The sequence below is a fragment of the Berghia stephanieae genome, chromosome 4, assembly GCF_034508935.2.
Source record: "Berghia stephanieae isolate SIO BIC M18660-M18661 chromosome 4, UCSD_Bste_1.3, whole genome shotgun sequence".
In the NCBI taxonomy this organism is placed as follows: domain Eukaryota; kingdom Metazoa; phylum Mollusca; class Gastropoda; order Nudibranchia; family Aeolidiidae; genus Berghia; species Berghia stephanieae.
The window spans coordinates 36,282,319-36,304,818 of NC_088363.1; the positions used below are offsets into that span (position 1 = coordinate 36,282,319).

The 22,500-nt window shown below is 38.2% G+C and overlaps 1 protein-coding gene across 1 annotated transcript in view; it reads right to left on the bottom strand.

The window, feature by feature from the left end:
- LOC144970519 (snake venom metalloproteinase leucurolysin-A-like) overlaps positions 1-22,500 on the bottom strand; it is a 29,730-nt gene that overhangs the window by 4,652 nt on the left and 2,578 nt on the right. The window contains exons 3-9 of the mRNA XM_078910249.1: positions 20,337-20,400; positions 18,402-18,653; positions 16,558-16,786; positions 15,622-15,749; positions 14,655-14,741; positions 10,055-10,158; positions 994-1,119 (exon numbers count right to left, since the gene is read on the bottom strand). Coding sequence (XP_078766375.1) covers positions 994-1,119; positions 10,055-10,158; positions 14,655-14,741; positions 15,622-15,749; positions 16,558-16,786; positions 18,402-18,407 — 680 coding nt within the window. The 5' untranslated portion in view covers positions 18,408-18,653; positions 20,337-20,400. The remainder of the gene's footprint in view (positions 1-993; positions 1,120-10,054; positions 10,159-14,654; positions 14,742-15,621; positions 15,750-16,557; positions 16,787-18,401; positions 18,654-20,336; positions 20,401-22,500) is intronic.

Here is a 22,500-nt window from a genome sequence, read left to right on the forward strand (position 1 = left end):
TCTCTATTGTCTTCTGGCACTTTCTACTCACTTCATATCTTGTTGTTACTAACAAAAGTGCCTGCTCCACTCACTTTTCTGAATTAAAAATTCACCCCATACACCGGAGCATACTCAATGTCTCAATCGTTTCTATGTTATATGTTTGTGATGAGAATATTGGCTATTAAGCTTAACTGCTGGTCAAAATTACTTCGCGATGGTGGTGAACGAATCGGCGATCTCAAGAAGTGGGTGAGAGAGGGATCTAGAAATGACTTTGGGTTTGAAACGAATATTTTTGTGTTCGTGGATAGCTCACACGGTAGAGCCACGCTCTCACCTGCCAGGCGAGTTGTCGTACCAATAAGGTCGCAGGTTCAAACCCCACCACCGCCGCGAAAAATTTTTTTATTCTCTATTGTCTTCTGGCACTTTTCTACTCACTTCATATCTTGTTGTTACTAACAAAAGTGCCTGCTCCACTCACTTTCTGAATTAAAAAATCACATGCAGTGCAAACATAGTGCCTGAAGTTTATATATATATATATATATATATATATATATATATATATATATATATATATATATAAATATAGAATGCAAATTGTCACTCACATTATTTGTGGCCGAGACGGCCACAAAAAAATGTGAGTGACAATTTGCATTCTATATTAGCTCTAACCATCATTATCGAGCACTTTCGTACCTACGAGTACCCACCAACACTCATATATATATATATATATATATATATATATATATATATATATATATATATATATAATACATACATACATATATATATATATATATATATATATATAATATATATATATATATATAAATATATATTTCATACCTATGTTTCTTATATACAGGAACTCTGGAGATAGAACCTGGTAATCCTCAACTCACGATTTATTTTTTATTACAACTAAAAGTATGTGTTTTGATCTAATACCATATTTTTTTTTTTTTAAAAAGAAAGAAAGACAATAAGCCGACTTACGAGTGTCCAAATTCATGGGTTTCAATATAGGGATCTTCCGTGGGAGACCTGACCAGGAAGCATTTGCGATTACTACTACAGACACCAGCCGTATAAGCCAATCCGAGTGCATGATCTGCTACACCCCTGTTAAAAATAGAATTTAAAAAGAATAAAATGTAACATTATATCTAGCTCTTTAACCAGTTAACTTCCGTTCTCCAGAAAGACGCGTCTTAAAAAATTTGGCCAGAAGACTCGACCTTCGAATATCTATCAACTTAAATTACAAATGACCCTCATCTTGGCAAAATCTGTCAAACTCGGGACTTGATGGAAGACCTCGTCGTGAGGTCCTAGGTTTGAGAGATTTCTGCCAAGATGAAGATCGTTTAAATCGATCAATACTTGAATGACGAGTTTTCTGGCCAAACTTTTAAACACGCGTCTTTCTGGAGTACGCAGTCTATCGATGCTTTTCCCACATATTCTCATTCTATTCCGTGCTTTACACATCATGCTTGTTCGTCCTCCCACTCCACATATAATCAAAATCCGTATCAGCCATTAATACAACATACATAACATTGAACATCAGAATACTCTATCTATGTATTAAACCCTTTGTTTTTTAAAAGTTATTATCATAAATAAATAAATTTTCAAGGAAAACTCTTTTAAAAAACTCTCTCGAGTTCATATGCATGGCGAACAAATTTGTTAGATTTTCAATGAGGGTGAATTCGAGAGAGTAATTAATTATTTTTTAAAGTTCATTTCAAAATCCAAGCTCGTGGGTTTTGCTCCATTTCTTATCGACCGTCTGACAGATTTGCGTGATACTTTTCATGCTTAGTTTGAAAAAAAAAAAAACCAAACAAAACATATCCAAACATTGGCAATCTAAAAGAACACAACTGTATTTCCATAGGTTATTGTGCAATCGGAAATTCCTTTGATGTTCGCTGTGTTTTCATTTTATCATGTTGTTGCTTGATGATGGTCAAAGGCCCTTGAGACCCATAGCCTTACTCCTTGTTTTTATCTATTTTCTCTACATGCAAGTTGTGCAGCTATGTGGTCTTGTGGTATGACACTCGCTTTCGGATTGGAAGGTCCTGGGTTCGAGCCTCGCTCCGCGCAGAGTTGAGTCCTTAGAACAGGCTCTTTACTCATTCTCTCACCGTACTCAGGTGTAAAATGACTACCTGGCCGTTAACAACGTTGTCTCTGTCCACACAAATATGGCGCAATATCCACTAAACGTGCTCAAAGCGCTTTACAAGGGGTCCCTGACCAACAGCAACATGTAACATGTAGAACGGGACATGACGTCTGTTAGGCGATATTGCATTTTTGTCCGACAGAAATGACGCTGTTAACGACCAGGTACTCATTTTTGATAAAAATTGACCTTCTAACTAAACTTGGCAATATCTCAGTTCAAACCTTTTCACCATCCGAGTGATTATGTCATTCACTGTAACATTTATGTTTAATTTATATAATTTCACTGTATGAAAATAAGAAAAAAAAAGAAGCATTCATTGATGAACATGCAGAAGCAAAGAGAGTGGAAGCGGCTGAGATGTGATTCATAAGATGAATACTGAGAATCCAATGGAAAGAGAGAGAGAGAGAGAGAGAGAGAGAGAGAGAGAGAGAGAGAGAGAGAGAGAGAGAGAGAGAGAGAGAGAGAGAGAGAGAGAAATAAGACAATAAGACGATGATGGAGATGGTGGAACACCTATGATCGGTGTTAAACGTGCGGCTATGTGGCCTAGTGGTATGACACTCGCTTTCGGATCGGAAGGTCCTGGGTTCGAGCCTCGCGCTCTGCGCATAGTTGAGTCATTGGAAAAGGCTCTTTACTCACATTCTCTCACCGTACTCACGTTACCTGGCCGTTAACAGCGTTGTCTTTGTCCGAAAAATTGTAATATCGCCTAACAGGCGTCATGTCCCGTCCTTCATGTTAAATGTTGCTGTTGACCAGGGACTAGTGCGGGGCGGTCCTTGGCAAGCTTAAGGACCACGGTCCTACGGTCCCTGGGAAATGAAAACCGCAAGGACCGGTCCTAGGACCGGCGGTCCTTTTCGACATTGAACATTCCTGAGAGACCGTTTTGACCTTTGGGACCATGGGATCGTTCATTCTTGAACCGTTAAAGACCGCTACACGATGAAAACCGTGGTCTACAGGAGTAAAACACACGGAGTAGTCACACTCATTTCAAATTGTAACCTAATTAGAGAAGAGGGGTGATGCCTTCTTTATTTGATCACAGTACTTCATTGTTACTTCGATAATTTAGCGTGAATAAAATTTGAAATTTATCCCCATTAACGGAGATAATGGAATCACCCAAGGCGTTGATCGAGTTGTTCGTGGCGTTTATACACACACGCAACTCCTACCCACCCCCCCCCCCACACACACACACATGAGAGGGCAGCGAGCATTGAAGAGTAAGAGAGAGACGTGAAGTTATAATAAGAGGGGGTGGATGCGGTAATAAGTAATAAGTAATAAGTGGGGTCGATGGTGACTTTTCGCCAGATCTAACAAACCCAGCTACCCATTCACTGCTGAGTAGACAGGGATTCAGAAAAAAACTCACTGCACCCGGGATCGATCTCTGGCCCTTTGCGTATAAAGAGAGTGCTCTATCAACTGAGCTATCGGGGTCCCCAAATATTCTATTGGACCTTTTAAAAATACAGACGTTATAACTGGTTTTTTTGGAAGGAAGAAACTAATGAAACTCATATTATTTGATTAGTTAAAACACCAAACGAAATTTTAATATTATTGTATTATTTTAAATGACAACAATGCGATAGAAAGGAGTGGCGACAAGAGATGGACAAAAGAAAACAAAAAATCAGACTTGCAACTTGCTAGGTTTGAGACACACACACACACACACACATCTTTAGTAGTCAAATACATTTCAAACAATAACCCATTAGAGAAGAGGGGTCATGCCTTCATCATAGATCATTGTCATTGCGATCATTATGGTGTAGTAAATTTTGAAATTTACCCCGTATAATGGAATCGTCCAAGGCGTGCGCCTCCTGTTCCCCCCCATCTCACACACGAAAGGGCGGTTTGCGGAGTGGAGGGAGGTGGTCGTCTGCCTCTATTGTCGTCTGTGTCGTTTAGTGTATGGCAAAGGGGGGGGGTGCGATTAATTAAGTGGGATGGGTGGTGATTGGTGGAAGATAGGCAAAGGACCGAGGCAACGAATCGCTGGGGAAGTAGTATGGCGCCAGACCGTTGAAAGGTGATAAGAAGTGAGGACCGCCGGCGGTCTTCCTCTTTGGGACTGGACCACGGTTCACAGCTAAAAGACCGTGGGACCGGTCCTCGGTCCGGTCCTCAGCGCGGCACTACTACCAAGTGAGCTACGTGATCCCTTACATCTGGTGTGGCCATTGATAAAGGATGTTGGACGTGTCTTATCTACAAAGAACAAGATGTCTAAAGGGTTTCTAACGTGATGGCTTGACTTCCTTTTAAAGATAAAACAATGAAGTACTCATCTTCATAATGGACATTGTAGTTCTTCGTTCAAGTAAAACAGAAACACAAATAGATTCTCTCTCTCTCTCTCTCTCTCTCTCTCTCTCTCTCTCTCTCTCTCTCACTCTCTTTTTCACTCACTCTCTCTCTCTCTCTCTCTCTCTCTCTCTCTCTCCCATCTCTATCTTTCTTTCTCTATCTATATATCCATCTGTCTATCTATCTATCTATCTCCCATTCTATCTATTTCTAAAGGACAACTATGCGCCGAAGGAGCTCGAACCCAGGACCTTACCATCCACTACGAGTGTTATACCACAACACCACATAGCCTCACATAGCCTTGAAAATATTAAACCATGCCGAATAATTACTGTTTCTTTCACAGACATTTCCGTTGGTGTTATTATCGCAATCATCAAACAAATACAAACAGGTATCCGATGTTTGATTAATGAAATGGACACCCACGTATCAAATCAGACAGGATTAATCTCGGCAAAAAAAACAAAACAAAACAAAAAAAAAAAAGCCGTACGTGACCAGATAAATAAATGGGAACTGAGCATTCATACATTCATTCATTCATTCATTCAATTCCCATCACTATTACCAGCATCGCCATTGGTTTAACTAAAGTGAATTCAAGTCATGTGATAGAATAATATTTTACAGATTAAAATGCGAATGAAAAAGAAATACAAAAGACGAATGGAGAAGATTGAAGGGAATGAGAAGGAAATATGGCAGAAAATGCATCAAAGAAACTGTATGGAAGCATTTGTACTGCCGTACTCTGGTTTAAAAAAAAGATCAGAACAAGTGTATGTATGTATGAAAAGTGCCAGACAAAACAAGAAAGAAAAATACAAGAAAAAAAAAGATCCCAAAAAATGTCTTGCTTTGTCTGGCACATTTCATACACACTTGTTCAGATCTGTATCTTACACCGGTGCCTGATCCTTAATTTCTTAATTTCTTACTCTTGAAAATCGCGTATTCAAAATGTTGGCTAGAAATCTGGTTCTTCAAATATTGTTCCATTGATGATGACCTCCATCTTGCTAAAAATTCTCAAACCAAGGACTAAGAAGAAGTTCCAGGAATGAGGGTCCAGGTTTGATAGTATAAGCAAGGTGAAGGTTTAATTTTAGCCGATCAATATTTGAAGAACGAGTTTTCTGTCCAAAGTTTTAAATACGCGTTTTTCCAGAGAACGGTAGCAGATTTAACGGATCTCTCACTACTTTGTTATGACGATCTATCCATGGCCTAACTCATCACCGCAATCGTGTCCGGTCGCGAAACCGCCCGGACGCTTCGTCACACCGCACCGTTCAACTAGATGCTCTGCGGTTTCGGGCTCATGACCACACACAACGGATACATGTTGGACATGTGGCAACCCCACCCCTCCGATGAAGTGAACTTGCTGATGAGCATGTTCTCGACCGAAGCCGATGATAGGCCGCTACCCACTGTCTCCTCTTGCTGGTGGAAGAGCCTGGCAACTTCTCCCCCAGTTTCGAAGAGTCGATGCCCCCCGACCCCTCGAGGGATTGAATTCGTCCAAACCGACCTCCATCTCGTATATGCAACTCTGTCCGAAGTCAGGGAATCTACGTACAAGGGTTGCGGGACTGATTCCGGCTCGAAAGAGAGAAATATGTCCCGGCAGACAGAATAGTGTTAGTAGATTTAGACAGTCGAGATGGACCTGGAAAACAAGAAGTAAGGGCATCAAACCTCAAGAAAGTCAAAGAACCTATATGTTTGTTTTATGTTTCTTCGTTATTGATTTGATAATGTCATTACTTGAATTGGGGGGGGGGGGGGGGGGGGTAGATAATGGAGGGGGGGGGGGGGGGGGGGGACGGTCAAAACAATTGTAATTGTCCAAACATAGGATACGTAGATCCTAAGCGGTCTCATCATGTGCCTGAGTTGAGTCTATTTACAAGTTCCATCAGAACAAAAAATAAAATCTCCGCCAAGAGGGGTAAAAAAAAAGGTCAAAAGATTAGAAAATATACACAGTGTAACAATAATTAGTATTGTTATGAAAAATTTGGGGTCCTATATCTCACTTGGTAGAGCACTCGCTTCACAAGCAAAGAAAGGGACCGAGATCGATCACAGGTGCAGTCGAGATTTTTTCTGACCCCTGTCCACCCAGCAGTGATTGGTTAGATGGATCTGATAGATATGTAGGAAAGTACTTTGGGATAGACTAACGTCCTATCTAAAGGGTAGCAAACAATTATTGCTGTCCGTTTCACCATATAAGAAACCGGGATAAACCTCGGCTCCGTGAGCCAAATGGCTCTAAAGGACTAAGTATGGCATTTCGGGAAGAGTCGTAAGGAGAGAGTTCCAAATTACATTGTGAGGGAGGTAACATGGGTCAGCGGCACGGTCTTTGCTTCGTATCCGGAAGGTACCGAATTCGATGACCTGCCGCTGCGCTGTGTGATCTTGAGCATAGCAAGTCACCTCGCCCTAGCTCAAATTGCGGCGCTGCACTGCGGCTGACACCTGGGTTATTCCAGTCTTCCCTTGGGATAGACCCTAGAGAAAAATTTCCCCAACGTGATCAATAAAGGGAATTTTATTTATTTATTTTATTCTATTTTATTTTTAAACGAGTTCCTTGCGACGATTCAGGAGAGACAAGACAAAAAAAAAAAAGGCGTTCGATGACGTCAGGCACTAAAATAATCCCATTTGACCTTGAACTAGAAATTTAAACCCAATTTTATCTATTTATTTAATCAAAAGGATGGAATTTGTATCGTCATCTGTTATTTTGCAATCGCAAATTCCTTTGATGTTGGCAATATGTATTTTCATTTAATGATATCCTCATACTAGAATTTTACAGTAATGAAATGACGTTAAACATAATATTACGTTGTATATTTCAGGAGATGTAGCACTACTAGAGCCCCGCACCCTTATGTCTATTAGTAGTCCTTCAGAGCCATTCGGGCCATGGAGCCGGAGTTTATCCCAGTTTCTATAGCGTGAAACGGACAATAGCAATTGCTTGTTATCCTTTTGATAGGACATTGGTCTATCGCAAAGTACTTTCCGCCAAATCTAACAGACTTAGCTAGCCATTCACAGCTGGGTGGACAGAGGGGGGCTGGGGGTTCCAGAAAAAAATATTGACTGCACCCGAGATCAATCACATGCCCTTTGCCCTATCTATAGATATAATGCGCTCGGCCAAGGAGTTCACAACATTGCCATCCGGAAGTATAACGGACCAACACACAAACTCTGTGTAACCATGAACTTTTATGGTCTGGTTAATACAGTTTAGTGAGAACAACTCACAAACGCGGATGGCAAAAACGATAACAAAGGCCTGAGTGACGTCATCTGCATACTATCTATAGAACGAAGTTGACGTTACTAAAATCTTTGTTATTGTTTTTTTGCTATCCGCGTTTATGAGTAATTCTCATTAAACTGTATTAACCAGATTATAAACGTCATGGTTACACATAGGTTTGTGTGTTGGTCGGTTATACTTCCGGATGGCAATATTGTGAGTTTCTTAGCCAATCGCATCTTATCTAGAGGCTCACAACATCGTCATCCGGAAGTATAACGGATCAACACAAAACTATTTGTAACATTAAACGTTTATAGATAGTATGCAGATGACGTCACTCAGGTCTTTGTTATTATTTTTTGCCATCCGCGTTTATGAGTAATGCTCACTGAACTGTATTAACCCGACTATAAACGTTCATGGTTACACACAGTTTTGTGTGTTGGTCCATTATACTTCCGGATGGCAATGTTATGAGCTTCCAAGCCAAGCGCATACTATCTATAGATAGAATGCACTCTTAAGGACCACGGTCCTACGGTCCCTGGGAAATGAAAACCGCAAGGACCGTTCCTAGGACCGGCGGTCCTTTTCGACATTGAACATTCCTGAGAGACCGTTTTGACCTTTGGGACCATGGGATCGTTCATTCTTGAACCGTTAAAGACCGCTACACGATGAAAACCGTGGTCTACAGGAGTAAAACACACGGAGTAGTCACACTCATTTCAAATTGTAACCTAATTAGAGAAGAGGGGTGATGCCTTCTTTATTTGATCACAGTACTTCATTGTTACTTCGATAATTTAGCGTGAATAAATTTGAAATTTATCCCCATTAACGGAGATAATGGAATCACCAAGGCGTTGATCGAGTTGTTCGTGGCGTTTATACACACACGCAACTCCTACCCCCCCCCCCCCACACACACACACATGAGAGGGCAGCGAGCATTGAAGAGTAAGAGAGAGACGTGAAGTTATAATAAGAGGGGGTGGATGCGGTAATAAGTAATAAGTAATAAGTGGGGTCGATGGTGACTTTTCGCCAGATCTAACAAACCCAGCTACCCATTCACTGCTGAGTAGACAGGGATTCAGAAAAAAACTCGACTGCACCCGGGATCGATCTCTGGCCCTTTGCGTATAAAGAGAGTGCTCTATCAACTGAGCTATCGGGGTCCCCAAATATTCTATTGGACCTTTTAAAAATACAGACGTTATAACTGTTTTTTTTGGAAGGAAGAAACTAATGAAACTCATATTATTTGATTAGTTAAAACACCAAACGAAATTTTAATATTATTGTATTATTTTAAATGACAACAATGCGATAGAAAGGAGTGGCGACAAGAGATGGACAAAAGAAAACAAAAAATCAGACTTGCAACTTGCTAGGTTTGAGACACACACCACACACACACACACACACACATCTTTAGTAGTCAAATACATTTCAAACAATAACCCATTAGAGAAGAGGGGTCATGCCTTCATCATAGATCATTGTCATTGCGATCATTATGGTGTAGTAAATTTTGAAATTTACCCCGTATAATGGAATCGTCCAAGGCGTGCGCCTCCTGTTCCCCCCCATCTCACACACGAAAGGGCGGTTTGCGGAGTGGAGGGAGGTGGTCGTCTGCCTCTATGGTCGTCTGTGTCGTTTAGTGTATGGCAAAGGGGGGTGGGTGCGATTAATTAAGTGGGATGGGTGGTGATTGGTGGAAGATAGGCAAAGGACGAGGCAACGAATCGCTGGGGAAGTAGTATGGCGCCAGACCGTTGAAAGGTGATAAGAAGTGAGGACCGCCGGCGGTCTTCCTCTTTGGGACTGGACCACGGTTCACAGCTAAAAGACCGTGGGACCGGTCCTCGGTCCGGTCCTCAGCGCGGCACTACCAGGGACCCCTTGTAAAGCGCTTTGAGCACATTTAGTGGATATTGCGCTATATAAAGCTCAATATAAAGCTCAATTTTAAAACGTTTATAGTCTGGTAAAGACAGTTTAGTGAGAATTACTTTAAAAAACATGGATGGCAAAAAACAATAACAAAGACCTGAGTGACGTCATCTTCGTTCTATCTATAGTCTGATTATTAGCATTTAGTGATAACTAATAATTAAAATGACTGTCTAAAAACAATAACAAAGATCTGAGTGACGTCAATTTCGTTCCATCTATACTTTGCTATGCCTGTGTCAAGGACTTACTTGGTGTAGAGGACTTTAGCATCGAAGTTGTCCGTTTCTGGGGTGTTTCTACAGAACCAGCGCATTCGATCGCTGAGACCGACATCGTTGGTGGGGTAGCCATCCTGGTGTTAATTGGGTAAGCAATTATATTATGAGTAATCACCAAATCATAATTATCATTATCATTATCACAGTCTCTGTCGTCGTCATGGCTCTCATCATCATAATTATCATCATCATCATCATCATCATCATCATCATCATCATCATCATCATCATCATCATCATCATCATCATCATCGTCATCATCATCATCGTTATCGTTATCATCATTATTATCATCATCACAACCACAATAAAAAAAAACCACAATAAAAAAAAATGAAAATAAAAGAATACATGTTGGCAAGCAATAATATGGTTGAGGTCGACGTGCACTTTTTTTTGCAGGTCTGATAACCCAATTTATTATGGGCTCATTGTTGTAATGGAAATCTCCAACAACAAAAAAAAAAAAAAAAAAAAAAAAAAGAAAGTAAAATATTGTCAATGTTACACTAGGCCAATAATTGCATTCGGATGACAGACCTGCATCTATGTATACTTCGGGTTAGGTCATTTGAGGAGTAGGTATGTGTAATGATTGAGATTCTAAGGGTTGAATGAGAAATTTATTGTAACCTGTATGAAAGATTTATGAATGCCAATTATGAACAAAGGGATGTAACCATGTATATATTTTAGTGTAAATTAGTAAAGTAAGAATTATAGAAGGAAGTGGACATGGAAAAGTCCTGGAGATGGAGTGAGAAACCAAATAGATTACATACTCATCAGCAAACGTTTCCGAAACTCGGTTTTGTATGCCAAATCTATGCCGGGGGCTGACTGTAACAGCGATCATATACCTGTGCTATGCCCCATACGAGTTAAATTGAAAATCTGCAAAAGAGCAAAGGCTAAACCTAAATACCAACTAGACATTCTCCGGGAAGAACAGAAGATACAAGAAAAATTTGAACTATCAGTAAGAAACAAGTTTGAAGTGCTTGGAGAACTAACAGATATAGAAGAGAAATATGAGCAGTTTAAAGACAGTGTTGCTGCATCATTAGAAGAAAATGTTCCAACCACACTTAAGTTGCAGAAGAAGAAATGGATTACTCCAGAGATATTAGAACTAATGAATGAGAGAAGAAAGGCCAAAAATCAGGAAGAAAAATACAAGACTCTGAACAGGCAGATAAAAAGAAAATGCAACGAAGCTAAAGAAGACTGGATAAATGAACAATGTCACTATATAATGTCCTGCAAAAAAAAAAAATTGCAAATTCTTCCATCAGAAAATCAAAGAAGTGACAAACAAAACTAAATCAGGTGCTAAAAGTGGATGCATCAAAGACAAGCGTGGAAACACCATCATGGACAAAGACTGCATTCTAAACAGATGGTCAGAATATATTGAAGAACTTTTTTTTGATAATCGAGGAGAAATGCCTATGATAAAAGAACTGGAAGGGCCTTCTATAATGAAAGATGAAATTAGGAACGTCATGAAAAGCATGAAAAATGGAAAAGCTGCAGGACCTGATGCCATAACAATTGAAGCCTTGACTGGCCTGGGTGAATGGGGGATTGAATTTATCACAAACCTTCTAAATCAAGTGTATGACACAGGAAAAATGCCAACTGATATGAAACGATCCATTTTTATAGCATTACCAAAAAAGCCAGGGGCAGTTGATTGTGAACAACACAGAACTATTAGCCTAATGAGCCACCTCACAAAAATTCTTTTGAAGATAATTTCACTAAGAATAAGAAATAAAATACGACCTGAAATTGGGGAGATGCAATTTGGTTTTGTTGAGGACAAGGGTACCAGAAATGGAATATTCACATTATCAATGCTGATGGAAAGATGTATTGAAGTAAATAAAGATCTGTATATGTGTTTCATCGACTATTCAAAAGCCTTTGATAAAGTACAACACGAAAAACTATTCAAAATTCTATCATCCTTGGACATTGATGGTAAAGATTTAAGAATATTACGGAATTTGTACTGGGAACAAGAAGCAGCAATGCGTGTTGACAACGAGCTAAGCAGTTTTACACCTATTAGAAGAGGAGTTAGGCAGGGGTGTGTTTTGTCTCCAGATTTATTCAACCTCTATAGTGAAATGATATTAAGAGATATCGAACATAAGAAGGGGGTGTGTATTGGAGGAAAGAATGTAACAAATCTGAGGTATGCAGATGATACGGTTCTACTGGCAGAATCGGAACATGAACTACAAGAATTACTGGATGTTGTAGTCAGGAGTAGTGAAAATATGGGACTGGAACTGAATATATCTAAAACAGAATGTATGACGGTATCTAAAAATAATAACCCACCAGCCTGTGTAATAACAAGCAGAGGACAAACAATACAACAAGTTGAATGTTTCAAATATTTAGGCTTCAATGTAACATCCAATGGAAAATCAGATTGTGAAATAAAGAAAAGAATAGGTATGGCGAAGAATGCATTCAACCAGCTGCATACAATTATGAAAAACAGGAATATTAGCATGAAAACAAAAATCAAAGTCCTGGATTGCTATGTACTGTCTGTGCTGCTATATGGTTGTGAGAGCTGGACCATAAACAAGACCATGGTTAAAAGACTGGAGGCAGTGGAAATGTGGTTTTACAGAAGAATGATGAGGGTGTCATGGATGGAAAGGAAAAGAAATGAAGAAATTTTAGAAATGGCAAACAGAAAAAGATCACTGATAACAAAAATCATCAAACGCCAAATGGAATTTTTAGGACACACTATCCGCCACCCTGGTTTGGAAGTACTCGCCTTGACTGGAAAGATGAATGGAAAAAGAATAAGAGGAAGACAAAGAATAACGTATTTGAAAGGGATAAGAACGTGGACAGATGAAGCTGAAAAAGGTGGCGCTGCTTTAATAGAATTGGCAAGAGATAGATCAGCTTGGCGGAAGATGACCTCCGACGTCTGCTTCAGATATGGAACTACATGAGATGAGATGAGAAGAATTATTTCCCTTGAATCTTTATATCGCGCTATTTAGTCAATTATAGTTATTTGCCCTTTTTGTCTACATGCATATAAACAGGATGTAAATAAAATCATCGTTCACAAGTGCTTACAAGAGCCTTCAGAGTTCATTCTTTATTTCACCACGTTGGCTATCCAGAGCCATCAGGCTATTAAGAGCCTTGAACATAACAGTATGATAAAAGAATTCTTGAACTCCTGCGTTTGAAATTTCCAACTCGTTCCCAGTGCACGCTCCGAAGGTCGCCTAGAGGCATTGGGAACTCGTTCTTAATTCCGGCATTGTCTTGTCATTAAGTCGCAACTCCTTGAAGATAATCGCGACTGTGAGGGTAGTGAGAACAGATGGACGTGCCTAAGCCTTCATTTTGCTTTTATCGATTTCTCTGTCAAATGCAGTTTTGTCGTTAATTTAAAATAAAAGTATTTCCGAGAAGAGAATTCCACTCTACAACGGTGCTCGGAAATAAAACCCAACAAACTTGTGACTGCGGAGCCTGGTATGAGTGCTGCTTTATTTCGTTTGGAGTAAGGCTATCAAAAGGCAAGAAAAGTCATGACACCAAACTCTCAATTCTTTTGGTTCCTAAATCCTTGGAAGTGTGAATGTAACCAGTCATTCTGAGCACTAATAATAATCATGATACACATGTAATCATAAGGTGGCAAAACTATTTTGGTAGCAAGAAGTATAGGCAGATTCTTAGGATTACAGGACGTAAAAGAGCGAAGACAGATGATCTTTATTGACGACCAGCATATATTTGGACTAAAAAAATGGATGCAATCACTCTGACACCAAAAGATGGATTACACAAGGTATGTATCCGGTCCTCCGGGAGAGTAAATCTACACTTCCAATGAAATAACAACCATCAAACTGTTCTTCCCTGTTGGAATCGCATTGGGAACCTGTTGGAAATTTCTAACGCAGGAGTTCCAGAATCGAATCGCTCTCTCCGCTCATCTACTTCCCTGTACTTGAACCGTTTTATTCTTCAGTCGAATTTTTCACGACGTAATTTCGCATATTCTGCTCCTTCTGTGTGGAACGCTCTTTCAGCGTTCAACAGACACCGAAAAAAAACAACTCTGTCCTCCTTTAAAGCCTCTTTGAAGACAAGAGTATTTCCTTTCAGTTTTCTGTGAGTGATTTCATTGATTTTGTTGAATGATATAATAAACGAACGCATTTGCATGTAATATGTATAAGCGCTTTCGATCACTTTTGGTGGAAAGGGGCTTTTTAGAAATTATCATTATTTATTATTATTATTATTATTATATTTATTATTATTATTATTATATTATTATTATTATTATTATTATTATTATTATTATTATTATTATTATTATTATTATTATTATTATCATTATTATCATTATTATATTATTATTATTATTATTATTATTATTATTATTATTATATTATTATTATTTATTATTTATTATTATTATTATTATTATTATTATTATTATTATTATTATTATTATTATTATTATTATTATTATTATTATTATTTTTATTATTATATTCCTTACCGGGTTATTCCACCACAGTTCTATGGCCTTTAGTTGGATGGTCACATGAGCACCAACCTTATCGGGGTCGCTGAACACATTCTGGACCTGAAACACAAAGGGAGGGAACTGGTATGTGCGGCTATGTGGTCTAGTGGTATAACACTCGCTTTCGGATTGGAAGGTCCTGGCTTCGAGCTCGCTCGGCGCATAGTTGAGTCCTTGGAAAAGGCTCGTTACTCACATTCTCTCACCGTACTCAGGTGTAAAATGAGTACCTTCCCGTAAACAGCGTTGTCTCTGTCTGAAAAACAATTTAATATCACGTAACAGGCGTAATGTCTCGTTCTTCATGTTACTTTTTGCTGTTAGCCAGGGACCCATTGTAAAGCGCTTTGAGCACGTTTAGTGGATATTGCGTTATATAAAAGCTCAAGTTCATGTTTTTCTCCAGATTTCCCTAGGTCTATCTCGGTTCCTTTTTAAACTCGCGGAGTCCAGCGTAACGCTGTTCTTGGGATGCAGTCCGCTGGCTTCCTGCAGACACGCCAACACCACCTCCAACGTCTGATTCTGATGCTGTCTGTAATTGTATCCATCCCTGTTTTCTGTAGGAAATTCTCATTTCTAATAACAAAAGACAATTGTAATAACAAGAATGATAACGATGGCGGCGACTTGGATGTAGAAGATGATGATAACGATGATAATGATAATGCTGATGATGATGATGATGATGATGATGATGATGATGATGATGATGATGATGATGATGATGATGTTGATGATCATGATGATGATGATGATGATGATAATGATGATGATGGTGGTGGTGATGGATAAGAGGAAGAAGAAGCAGATGATGATGTTGATTAAGATGATGATGATGATGATGATGATGATGATGATGATGATGATGATGATGATGATGATGATGATGACAATGACAGTAATGATATTGATGATGACAAAGATCAAAACTGCTTACTTGATCCCACTTCTCTGTGATCCAGCTCCTAATTTTCTCCCCCGTATCCAAACCTTTCTCTCTGATGAGAAAATTCATAAAGTTTTCATCCACATGCACCGCTAATTCAATCCTGATGACGAAAACCTCTGTGGAAAAAACATGGTAGGTAATACAGTTTCAGAAACCTTACTACATTTCCCGTTTCTTAATAGGATTCAATAGTTTGATGTCACGTCCGACCTTCAATGAGCAGCTTGGTTCGAAACAAAGAAAATCGATACTTTTTATTCTTCATGCTGGCTAGAACTTTTTTCCACATGACATGTGATCAGAATGTATAAAAGTCAAAACATAATCAGATTTATAATGCTTTTCTCTTCTGGATACACTTTTGTGCTCGTTGGAGAAGTATTTCATAAGGGCGTCAGCCATTGTTCCGATAGTTTAGAACCAGTTAATAAGTTACTATGCGTCATTAGAGGGAAGTGACTTCACGACTGTTCAACCGGTGTTCTGGTTCTATCTCTACTTTGGAAGGTTCTGCTATAATATCACACGTATTGCAATCAGATTAGCACAAAAGAGTGACTGAAGTTTATATCAAAATAATATTATATATGTTTCGACGCTGTTTTCAAAATTTATTTAGAGGAAATTTGGAGATAGATCCAACTAATCCTCAACTCACGAGACTGAAGACTGAGTTGTTCTGTAAGGCTTATTATTTTTTTTTAATGAAATAGATGTTGATTAGATTTAGTTTCTGTATTCATGCTTATTATGTAGAGTCGTGATTTAAAAAAAAAAGTAAAGCGCCGCAGAGCACGATTAAAATGGATGTTTAGGCGCTTTCTAAATTAATTCATTCAAAAAAAAAAAAAAACAAAAAAAAAAAACAAAACAAAAAAAAAAAAACAAAAACAAATTCTATCAAAAACAACAACACAACCTTACGCCTTTTCCGTCTTCTATCAGTTGCGTTGTGACTATTCTCTGCCATTCTGATCTCCACCTCCTGGTCGATTCTCTCCGTGGCATCTTGCAGATAATCATCATCTATCACTTGCTCATCCGGTATCTTTCTCGTCACCTTGAAGGTGGTGTATGACAAACTGCTATTTCCTTCTGGTTCCTGATATTCTTCCACCCGGTAGTTATAGTTGGGTGTTCGGATGGTTCCGGTCTGAAGTTGTAAAAGACAATGATATAGCAATTTTTGTTACCGCTTTGTGGATTGGAGTTACATAATTTGACCTCTGTGAAATAAACTCTTTTAGGTACCATATTTATTTTCTTTTTTTTTTTTTAACCAGTTAACTATCGTACTCTGGAAAGACAAAATTTGGCTAGAAAACACGTCCTTCAAATTAATATTGATTGATTTAAATGAACCTCATCTTGGAAAAGACTTTCAAACTTGGGACTTTGCGAAGAAATTTACACCGATCGATATTTGAAGGACGTGTCTTCCGGCCAGATCAATAGAAAACCCAAATAAACAAAAAAACTTTGACGATGACGATGATGATGATGATGATGATGATGATGATGTTGTTGATACCGATGATGGTGACGATGACTACGATGTTACTAGTGTGCATATGTGTGAGTGTGTATATGTCAATATATTGTATTGTTATAAATGTGTAACCCAATGACAAATTGCCACTTTTTTTGAGGACAATAAAGATATATTATTAATATTATTTTTTAAAATTATGCAGGGAATGAATGTATGACGACAAACCGTGACGGATACCATTCACCAGTTAACTGCCATACTCTGGAAAGACACGTATTAAAAAAAAAGTTGGCCAGAAAACTCGTCCTTCAACTATCGATCGAGTAAAATTTTATAAAGCGCAATATCCACTAAACGTGCTCAACGCTCTTTACAAAGGGTCCCTGACCAATAGCAACACGTAACATGAAGAACGAGACACGTCTCATATTAGGCGATTTTACAATTTTTTTTCCAACAGAGAGACAACGCTGTTAACAGCCAGGTACTCATTTTACACCCGAGTACGGTGAGAGAATGTGAGTAAAGAGCCTTAGCGAGGTTCGAACCCAGGACCTTCCGATCCGAAAGCGAGTGTCATACCATAAGACCACGTTTTTAAATACGTGTCTTTCCGGACTACAGCAGCTAACAGGTTAAAATGCAATTTATGCAAACTCAGGGGAAATATTCTTTTTGGCTCAAGAAAAGACTGAGATAATACATTAGTGCAACGCAAAAAGGGAGCTATAGGGGCTAAATATCTTGCGCAAGGAAAAAATAACGAGAAGCCAACACCATAGTCCCTCGGGGGCAATGCTTAATCCACTCGGCCATCTCGCTCCCTTCGAAAATATTTGTGCGAAAAAAAGGAGTAAAATAAAAACAAATCAAAAACACCCCACAAAAACCTACAATAACCCCCGCCCCTCCCCCCCAGAAAAAAAGAACAAAAAACCCTAAACAAACGAGAAAAACAAAAAAGAAAAAAAATCACAAGAAAAAAAAAACACAAATAAAAAAGCAACACACAAACAACAAAATCGAAAACAACATTAATAAAACCCCCCAGAAAAACAACAAAAACAACAACAACAACAACAAACTAAACAAAGAACACCCCCCCCCCCCAATTCCCTCCCCCCCCCAAAAAAAAAAACAAAACAAAAAACAAAAACAAAACAAAAACAAACCCCAAACAAACAAAAACAAATGAACATAAGCACTATTGAGCCCACATGAATCCGAAAGGCCTAGCAAGTATATAGGAAGTTTAAAACATGAAAGAAGCACTCACCATCATTCCACATCTATTGATAGTAACAAGTCCACCGTCTTCCACGAGCTTTCCATTGAGGACACAGTTATGATCCGCCCATGAGGTACCTTTATCCTTTGTGCACCCCTTCGGATCACTATGACAGAGTCTTTGTTCCACACGGACCTTTGGGATAGACGCATATCTAAGGGATTCCACTCTTCATCGAAAAATAGTCTGAGATTGTGGATTTCGCCCGAGCCCAAGTTTTCTATGTCCTGTTTGTGGAGGCTGGGGTGATAAAAAAAATCAATGATGTTAATAGCCATTTTTGTCCATTTATGTTACAGAGGCATTTTATGGAATAACTGTGCAGCTATGTGGTCTAGTGGTATGACACTCGCTTTCGGATCGGAAGGTCCTGGGTTCGAGCCTCGCGCTCGGCGCATAGTTGAGTCCTTGGAAAAGGCTCTTTACTCATATTCTCTCACCGTACTCAAGTGTAAACAGAGTACCTGGCCGTTATCAGCGTTGTCTTTGTCCGAAAAATTGTTATATCGCCTAACAGGCGTCATGTCCCGTCCTACATGTTAAATGTTGCTGTTGGCTAGGGACCCCTTGTAAAGCGCTTTAAGCACATATAGTGGATATTGCACTATATCAAGCTCAATTTTTTTTAAGGTAATAATTACGCCTTTTCATGCGACATCGTTATATGCCGTCGCCTTGGCATTCCAAAGGAATATAACTATTCCATCAATTCAAACAAATGTCTGATGTGGACAGGAATTACCCATGATGTCTAAAGTGAGCAAATTGGGGTTGATAATCTTGCCCAAGGAATATACTAACGAAAGTGCCTGCAGTGGGCTCGGGAAAAAGAAGAAAAGGAAGAAGAAGAAGAAGAAGAAGTAGTAGTAGTAGTAGTAGTAGTAGTAGTAGTAGTAGTAGTAGTAGTAGTAGTAGTAGTAGTAGTAGTAGTAGTAGTAGTAGTAGTAGAAATGGAAGAAGAAGATTGGAGATACCTACTAAGATTACACAAGGTCTGTCAAATGGTTTCAGGATTGATGCCATGTTGACTGGTTGATATCTTCGATATGGAATGGATCGACCAATTCAATTGTTACCCCAGGACATGATTATCGACCAACATGACTTAAAGGAGATGCATACATGCAGCATTTGTTTATTTTTGTCTTTAAAGAGAAGCAAAAACCATGATTAGATAACGCTCGAGGTTGCTTCATCAAACAATACGACAGAATGTCCTGACATTTCTTGACCGAGAGGAACGAATACTGCTGGGCACAGACTAGAGTCTGTCTCCCCTCTCACTAATCTGTGCTGCTGTTTCACATGTTCAACATGTACCCGTTATGGCCAAGAGCCCGAAACCGCAAAGCATCTGGTTGACCGGTGCGTTGTGACGAAGCTTCCGGGCGGATTTGCGACGGTGCACGAGTGCGGTACGGAGTTTGCATTCTGGATAAATCGTCATAACATAGTAGTGTGAGCACCATTAGAAGCTGCTGTGGTGGAAAAAGATCTTTCTCCGTCTGATAAGATTTAAAAGCCTGCACGGATATGTTATTTTTATCTCTTCCTTGTTCAAGGATAGGTTGGTAGGTTAAATGGTTCAATGGAGAGATGATTTACCAATGATATAGATCACGTTAGCTAGATTGTTGGATTGAAGTACGATAGATACAATTGGTAGGTTGGTAGAGAGGTAGATGGGTAGGCAGGAAGGGCAGAGATAGATAGATAGATAGATAGATAGAGAGTGAGTGTGTGTGTTTGTGTGTGTGTGTGCGTGTGAGAGATAGAGACAGACACACACACACACACACACACACACACAGAGAGAGAGAGAGAGAGAGAGAGAGAGAGAGAGAGAGAGAGAGAGAGAGAGAGAGAGAGAGAGAGCGAGCGCATATACTATTATATATTATGTCTATAACTACTTCCCCATACCTGCGATGTCGACCTGTTCTTGGGTTTACTTTTACAAATCTTGCTGTTGACGTGACTTCTGCCTCTGTAGATGGCAAATAGAGGAAAGTATGGATCGATCATTGAATAAATAGATTAAAACAAGAATAAATGAGATGCAGGGACGGCTGGTAATAATGGGCAGGGTGGGCAAATACCAGCCTGTTTTTTCAAGTTATATGCTGTATTACCAGGTCCGAAATAATCAAATCTAAATTAGATAATTTCAAAAGTTACTACTTAAAATTGATACTTTGTACTGAAATCAATTTGTGTGTATTTTTGATAGATTGCGAATCACCATGCATCCCGTAATACATAAACCAGGATACGCTCCTGTTCTTTTTATCACCCCCCCCCCCCCCCAACCACTCCACTCCACTCCGCCCACATCGTCATCTCATCGTCACGTCGCCTGACGGTGATTTTGCTGTCTGGCCTCTCTAGTACTAGGTCGGGCTAATTCAAATGAGCCCACCTTATTAACCAGTGTACACTAAATAGAGATTTTGGCAAACGAACTTTTTCTTATTTATTGCCTTACTTGTGCTGGGAAGGTTCCAGTATTGAATTAAATTTATTAATTTACTAATATTATATCAATTTAGTATTAGTTTGTGTTGTTTTAATATATTTGTTTATCCATTTAAATTATTCTTTTTTTTTCCCCTCGTTTTCTTTAGTGTTTCTCAAAACTCATTTATTTAAATTGTTTTCTTATTTGTTTGTTGTTGTTGTTGTTGTTTTTTGTTGTTGTTTTTTGTTTTGTTTTTTAACAAATTAATTTGTTAATTTTTTTTTTTTTTATTATTCTTAAAGTAATTACCGCTGTATTTTTATTGCCAGACTAAATATTTTTGCAAAACAATGTAATTTTCTATTGTATTCCCTCTAATAAAACAAAACACTTTTATTCAAAAGTCACGACTAAATAAATATATAAAATACAACCACCATTTTGGTTTTCTCAACAATTGAATTAGTATACGAGAAATACTCTTCTGAGTAAGGAGATAGTTGAATTCTAAGTTATAGAGGAAATACGGAAGGGTGGGCAGATTCCGTACTTGCCCGTCCTGAAGCTAATAATAATAATAAGATGGTTCGCGATGAAGAGGCGGGAAGCAAGGGATTAGTTGGGTAAGGAGCAAAGATAACACGGTAATTATTGTGACGATAGTCAAACGAATACATGAGGAGAGATTGGTAACATTATTTTGTCTTAATTATATTGTATGAAGTATTGGCGAAAGCCTAATATTAAATAAATGTTGTTTTTGTTTGTCTTATTTTGACTATGGAACTGATACTGATACTTGTCATAGCAGACCTGCCTACTTTAGATAGGAAAATAAAAATCGTAGTTTTCAGGGCTAATAAAATCGTAGATATTTTAACTACCCTTTAAAAAAATCACCGGAATTTTCGTCTGTTTTGATAGATATCAAATTTTAAAAAACGAGAAAAAATAATTGGAAACGTAATAATGATGGTGATGGTGGTATAGTGGTAGCGGTGGTGGTAGTAGTAATGATGATGGTAATATTATTATTATATTATTATTATTATTATTATTATTATTATTATTATTATTATTATTATTATTATTATTATTATTATTATTATTATTATTATTATTATTATTATTATTATTATTATTATTTTATTATTATTATTATTATTATTATTATTATTATTATTATTATTATTATTATTATTATTATTATCATTGTTATTATTATTGTACGTATTGGTGGTATTACTATTGTTGTATTTTTTTTTGGTGGTTATTAATGGTATCAGTTTATTGTTTGGTCCCATTTGCCATTATTTTCCACTTTCATGTATGTGGTCATCAAATTGTATGATTAATTGGCGAAAGCCTAAGATTGAATAAATTTTGTAATATCGTATGGTAACCATCATTGTCGACGACATCGTCGTTGTCATCATAATCATCATCATCATCATCATCATCATCATCATCATCATCATCATCATCATCATCATTAACAACAACAACAACAATATTAACAACAAGTACAACAATAGAAATAAAAACAATATCAACATCACCATACAATTTCCGTCATCGTCTCCACAACTATCATTCTAACCAACAGCACCACCAAAACCACTACCATAA